The following is a 7,111-nucleotide window of genomic DNA, read 5'->3' on the forward strand; positions in this document are numbered from 1 at the left end:
ATTAAGAAAGGCAAAGTCAACCGATCGTAATGTCCAAAATTATTCCTTTTTTTGGTGATATAATGGTGGTAATGGCTGGGATTAGCATGCAGCAAAGCCCAGAGATGAATGTAAGGTGGGTTTTACTCACAGCTGCCAAACTTGAGAGGGCAGGCATGTGCATCCATGGGGAAGTCCTCCAGCTGCATGGGGCATTCTGCTGATATGGTCAATCTGAGGCAAAAACATATCAACAACATATTATAAAGTGCACATAACACCTCTTCCTGTTGAAGAAATCATCACCTGGATGTTATTTGTGATGCTTTAGTCTCAGAGGAGCTAACCCAGCATGGTATTTTCCTGCTTTGGCTGAGGAGACATTTCAGGGGTAATACTACCACCTTCTGGCCACCCGTGGTCAAAGATTTGGACCTCAAAAGCCCTCTGGATGCAGCCATGAAACCACAAATGATGAGCCTGTGTGCATTATAATGACTCTATCCATTGTTTATGTTTAATCTGCCCTGAATCTACTCAGCTGTTTCTGGGCCACCTCAGTGGCTGGGTGGCCACCAGGAAAACCAGTAACAAGATGACGTGTCATTGGCTGGACAAGACATGCTGGCAGTCCGAACACGGGCCTTGGGCTCCATGAGCAAGTCCAACACGAGCTACAGCGGACAGTCACGGTACTTCCTTTGCTTCGCTAAACAATCATACCGATAATTAGGTCATCGAGAAGTGGCAAAATTCTCTTGGGTCAAGTGGTTTTTATGCATCACCGACCCCACTTTAGTAGATTCCCCTATCTCCCCGACGGCGTGAGCAAAACATGGCAAAGTGAGCTGACTGTTTGGGGCTTCCTCTCATCCAGTGTGGACCGGAGAGAGGATGGAGCGCTGTGGATGGGTAAACGGGAACATGGCTGTGGTAGCATCTTCTAATTCTCCGTGTGGCTCAATTAGCAGGGACGCCCGCAGACACAGGTGCTTTAATTGGGCAGTATGAGTGGAAAAGAAGCTGTGTGCTGCCTGTACCACTGCAGACGCAGCTTCACAATATAGCTCATCTTAATATCTGTTCTGAGCCGGATGAGCACATTGTATCCCAATGATGGGGAACACTTCAGATAATACACACTTCAGTGAACAGCGTGGCAGCAAGTCTCAGAATAAAGGCAACACGAGCAGCACGCGAGGATGGAGCAACTCGACTGCACCTAATGTCAGCTGCCTCTGACGCACTCACTCTGCGCTAACATGGAGGTATCGACTGGCTGATTAAGCCCTATGTGCTCAGAACAGATCTGGGATCCGCTGTTAATGGACTGCTATCAAACCAAATGCATTAAGCCCGCGGAAGGGTAGTGCGGAGAGGCACTTTGGAAATTACCCGTGAAGACAAATGCATAAAAATGAAATCAAACGTTGAAACACGAGACGCTTTCATTGCCGCCCAGACAGGATGTAAAGCAGTTTTAGATGTGTGTGCGCGCTCCTGTTAGCTGCAGAGACTCTTCCTGTGAGAGACGCAGAGACGGGTCAATCCCAAAAAACAAGTTATAATGGAGAATAATGACATTTATGATGCCCTGCTTGAGATTAAACATATCCGGAAAGAACAATCAAGGATTCTGTCTGCCTTTGTGGTTAGACACTTTTTTAGCTCGCTTTAAAGCGAAGCTTGTGGAACAAAACCGCTCAGATATCTTGCTGATGCGCATGTTCTGTGTGTTTTTGCAGAGAATACAACAACAGTGCATGAACTCCTGTGGCTTAGATATTCGACTCTGTGACGACCAGATGATCAGAAATGACCTCCTGATACCTCATTTCAGCTGAGGCGTGGGGAGTCACACCAGCTCTCCCATGTTACCTATCCAGTTAGAAATACACTTCCATATAATTATAGAGTTATGGAAATGTACGCATGTGCGTACACACACATGAACACACACAGAGTTGAGCACACACAAACTTGAATGTTGCTGCAACTGACAAGAGCCAGCATAGTGTTTGACTGTGTACGTGTGACAGGGATAAGTATGGCCATCTACGGGTGTGTATGTGTGTCAGGCTGGTAACATATGGATAATCTGTCCTCCATCCAGTGTTACCGGCCCTGTGGGTAGCACTGGTATCAGATAAAGTGCTTTCGTCTGTGATACAGTCAGATTTAAGTCCTGCGGCTACAGTTAGTCCTAAGGATAAGCAAAGCCTTATTGTAATTCTCTGCTCAAAAGGTCTCAGTGAGTCCTCGTGGTCAAGCTAGATTGTACCAGGGCTTTTTTGTTTACCATCTGCTTGGCTTGTTTTATTTTACCTGGCTGCTGCATTATTGCCAGAATGTAGCTCATGTCAGGTTGCATTCTATCATAGATGGAGATCCCTCTAAACACTATCTGTGTTTCTGTGATGGAGGTTTTCCATAACTTATCAATATCAGGGATAATCAAGGTAATTTTAGGAAAGGAAAAAGACATTTAAAGGGATAATTGAAACATGATCCATTGCTTTGCTTTGATTTAATTCGCAATATTGGCCACTAGGCGTCACTGTTCTCCACCAGAGTCAGGCTGAAGCTTCTATCAGTGTTCGTCCCAGTTGATATGACACAATAAACACTAGTCTGCACTCAAGGCTGTGCTCTGAACATGTGTTAGTTGTTTGAGACACAGTAAAGGCATCAAAACAAGTTCACAACTGCAAAGTGTGTAACAGATTCATGCGTCTTTAAGTTGTACATGATGACAGCACCCTTGAGAATTCGCATATACCTCATGGTGTAAAGCAAAGTGCCATCATCCTTCAGCCTCAGCAGCTTGTTGGGCGTGGTCATGTTGTGAGCGATCGACTTCTTGCCATTAAGGAAGAAGGTATCGGGAGTCCAGATATTGCTGGCCAGCAGGTTGTTCAAAGGCAACATCTCCATCGGGCCTTTGAAGCACAGACGCTCGTCCTTCCAGCTTTGACGGAAGAACACGTCAATGGTGTATTCCTAAAACAGACAGAAAAAGGTCATGAGTGACTCAAAATAACGCTCGATGCCACAGTTCCTCCTCAGAAGGTCCAGTAAGCATCTGTGAGCACCAGAAACAAAGACATCAGTCACGTGATGCATTCCCGCTGAGACAGCAAGAAATTTATCCATTTAATTGTTAAGACTCAGACTAAGATTGTGCCTTCAAATGTTTTTATCTCATCAAATTCCTGAGACGCTTCACAACGTCTCTCCTTTCACGCATATATATGATCAAATAGTGCAGCCATTCATCATTAATTACTTGGAAACAAATACTCCTTCCCCCCCAGAATAATGAGCTTTCATGGACTGTAGATCCATTTGAGTCTCTTGCCATAGTTTGATCGCTGCCGTGCCAAAGTGCACCACAGATGCATCAGGGTGTAATAGAAACTTTAATGAAGGAGGAGATTTAATGCATTTGGCCATCCAGGTGGAACCATGCGTGTCATAAGAGAATGGATTAGTAAAGTGATGAGTCATTTGTTAAGGAGTTGGAGCGGGCCAGTCGTGATGCATTAAAACTTTTACAAGAACGGCGCCTCTCGCGTTCGTTTTGTCTCATTCTCAACTGAGAAGGAGCCAATCTTCAGAGACGGAACTGGGGCAGGACTTCACAGGAGACAGCAGGAGCGCCGTCGATGCCCAGCTCATGAAATGTAAATATAATCGCGCCCATCTAAAAATACCCAACAGCTGTCTGGAAGGACTTCAGAGATGCGTCGATACCGTCCGCCGCGGCTCAACTCACCATCTCCGTGTCAGACACCGGACCAAAGCTGGTAACAAATATATTTGTCTTGATCTCCGTCACGTTCTCTGTTGGGAGAGAAGAGATGAGGAATGCAGGAAAGGCCCCAAAGAGGGGGAAATGTTGAAACTGCTTGAATCTGCAGACGTTGGCATCATCGAACAAGGAACAAAGCAGAAAACCGAGATCATGTTCGTCTTTTGCTTAGAAATCTTTCTGCCGACAGGTGAGCAGCTGGTTCCTAGATTAAAGGGGCACAATGTGATCTTGACCGGCGTCGCTTCCATTGACGTTCAAAGTAAATACAAAACAACGATGCCCTTCCCCCGGCGATTATGAAACTCATGAAAGCCAAAATTGGATCTGTGCTATGCTAATGTCGTCAAGATGGGTAAACTAACTCCAATTGTTTGACGAGTATATTTATCTTGACGTGCACTGACCCCCCCCTCACCAAAGAGCCTCCAGAAAGTGGGCTTTTTCACAGTGAATTCAGGGGGCAGGAAGCTCAAAGGTAGACGCCAGCGCGGAGACAAAAATGAAATTGTGTCTAAACCACGCAAGATCGCATAGTGCACCTTCAAGAATTGATTACTTCCCAGGCACGCAGAAGGCTGGCTGCCATTCGTGAGCAAATTTAAAAAAATCAATCAATACAAGCATCGGATATTCCACGCCAGTTGACCCGCGGCTCCGGACGGAATCTTTGCATTCGAAATCGGCCATTCAGACCCGTAGCAGCCCACAAAACCTGCACGCAGAGTTTGAATTTGCTCCCTGGGAGCAAATACAGGTTGTTCTGCGGAGAGTGGCTGGTTCGATGCTGGATGCAGGCCCCCTTGTTTTTCTGGCATGTATTTATAGGGCCTCTTGTCAAGGGTAGCAACCGTTACCAAGAAGCCAGAGCATGCTTTTGCCATGACACATCAGCCACTTGATATATAAAAAAACCCTTCTTCCTCTTAGAAGGGGACAAATGCTGCATGCATGTGTGAAACAAAGCAAAAACGGACTCTGATGCGAGGAGCTGGTGGGAAATGTGGATTCCGTGGTACAAGCGTAGAGCTGTTACAAAAACGAAGGGAGGTGGCGGGAATAAAAGCTTCTGTGTAACTACCATTTTAGAAAGAAAAAAATGAATCCACCTCTGAATGGCAATTAGCCAGCTCAAGGTTATTTCGTGTTGCTAGGATGAAGAGTGGGAATAAAACGCTTCAGTACACTGAATTCAGCCTGGCTTGATTGATTTTTTTTTCCTTTATCATCATCACGTGCATTTGTGACCCGAGCCAAAGAGAATCTGACAGCACGTGCGCGGCTTCGTCTCAACTGACAACCTGCTGAAACCCTCATCTCCTGGTATCAGTGCAGCGAGCACAGAAAGGAGGAGGGCCTCAGACAGTGGAGTCTAAATGAGCAGATTATCATTTTGGGACGGCTCAAATGTGCCGTCTTAGAGACCTGTGGCAGTCTGTCTTCATTATACAGAGTGACCCTCTGAATGCCATGGCGGTGACAGATAAATGAAGACAAAAAGGAGCCCCCAGCCATACCCCCAAGCCCAGGTCGCAGCCTGTTGTCGTAACCGTCAAGGAGCCCATCCAGGATCCTGGTGAAAACTGTGCTGTTGTCGTTGGTAGGCGCTTCAGACTGGGACAAGCAGAGCCTGGAAGAGACGAGAGGAAGGGGAGAGTGAAAAGAACAAGGCTTGCGCTTCTTAAAACCACAAGACGTCAAACATGACGTGGTCTTTGTGATTAATGAGCCCGCCGCACAAAAGGTAGGCTTGTTCCCATTAATAATTAAAATGTAAGGACAAGTTACATCTACCAGGAGAGATAATTAAGGTCCTGCCACATGATCTAAACATAAATAAATGAGTTGACCACCACTGCTCCTCTGGAGAAACTGTCCTTTTTAAAAAGGAACACTGAAAGAGAGGGAGAGGAGGCTACAGTTTAAACCCGAGGTTTAAAAGCCATTGATCAACACAGATCGGCGTGCACGAGTCCACTGGTTTACCGACAGTGATGCCACTGATCTGCCTTTGCTTCTCTTAAGTGCTGGAGATCTACTTAAGCCAGGCTGGAGATCAGCACGGCTCATAAATATCACCAATCAGCAAGAGGAAGATCGATGGCAGGCAAAATAATATAATATAATATAAAGATGCGCGCTACCGGCGACAAAAGCAGGCGGGACGATCGTGACAGGGGAAAACGGTGATGAACTTTGAAATGCAGAGACCCTGCGTGAAATCATGCAGATGTTTTGGTATGCCTGTTCATGATGAGTTCAGCAGCTGTGTCCCAGATGTTTAGCTGTTAGCCTACCTATTCTGGCATCCGCACAGAAGCAAAAGGGAAAGGACAAGCCTGGCCATGACTGAGAGTCGACTCACTTTGTTATTCCAAGCTGCAAGACACACAGACACACACACACACACACACACACACACACACACACACACACACACAATATAAAGCCTGCAATTATGACATGGCATTATATAGACAAAGAAAGCCCTGATACTACACATTGAGGAGCAGGAATCACTGTCGCCTTTTACGATTGGTACCCCCCACCCTACCCCACCCCACCCCTTCTCACACCTCCCCAACACCGCCATCTCGCACTCAAAAAAAGAGAAAAAGAATAATATGTAACTGCGTCCCATTCACTACGTTTTCAGATGAGCTAGCCCAAATGCTGATCGCACCTGAATACAGATCGCCAAAAGCTCGTCTCCCGGGGATCGGGAACTGTTTGGATCCGGACGATCCTTCTCTTCTTCTCTAGCAGGAGCCGTTTCTGCTCCCTGTCAGCGGTTCCCCATCCCTCGGTCGGTCTGGTCTTCTCCTATAGGCTGCAGATGCGTCCTCTTTACTGCCTGCCGCACCGCGTCTCCCGCATTGCCTCCAGAGGTGTTGCACCCAGCGGCAGCACCATCACATGGGCTTCACTTCCTCGCTCCTGTCCACCACGAGGACACTGGCGTCACTTGGCATTCCTCTTTCCAAACCCCTTCTCCTTCTTCTCCCCCCCCCACCCCCCCACCCTACGCCGCCTACCGCCGTTGCGAGCTGCTGGAATGCTGCAACCGAGGCGTGTAATTGTATAATAGGTGCTTCCCATTGGTGGGGCTCCGGGAGAAGGAGGCGCACTGACACCGGCGGGTGGAGGGGGGTGGCGGGCCACGGTGCCGGTATTCCAATCGTTCCTCGCTGGATTCAGCACCGGCTAAGGACGCCATCCGTGTTTGTGGAGGCCACCTTTCCAGATCTTCTCTGAGCTCTTGTCAGAACTTTCTCCAAGCGCTCGTTACAACAGCTTCACCTTCACCCAATTACCTTCTCG

General features: G+C 47.3%; 1 protein-coding gene across 1 annotated transcript in view; it reads right to left on the reverse strand.

Annotated features, from left to right (window-relative positions):
• Positions 1-6,784, reverse strand: part of LOC130522215 (gamma-aminobutyric acid receptor subunit alpha-5-like) — a 17,010-nt gene extending 10,226 nt beyond the window's left edge. The window contains exons 1-6 of the mRNA XM_057026307.1: positions 6,474-6,784; positions 6,088-6,169; positions 5,308-5,420; positions 3,755-3,822; positions 2,759-2,979; positions 131-213 (exon numbers count right to left, since the gene is read on the reverse strand). Coding sequence (XP_056882287.1) covers positions 131-213; positions 2,759-2,979; positions 3,755-3,822; positions 5,308-5,420; positions 6,088-6,137 — 535 coding nt within the window. The 5' untranslated portion in view covers positions 6,138-6,169; positions 6,474-6,784. The remainder of the gene's footprint in view (positions 1-130; positions 214-2,758; positions 2,980-3,754; positions 3,823-5,307; positions 5,421-6,087; positions 6,170-6,473) is intronic.
• Positions 6,785-7,111: the final 327 nt, after the last annotated feature.

Source organism: Takifugu flavidus, chromosome 3, assembly GCF_003711565.1.
Source record: "Takifugu flavidus isolate HTHZ2018 chromosome 3, ASM371156v2, whole genome shotgun sequence".
NCBI classification, from domain to species: domain Eukaryota; kingdom Metazoa; phylum Chordata; class Actinopteri; order Tetraodontiformes; family Tetraodontidae; genus Takifugu; species Takifugu flavidus.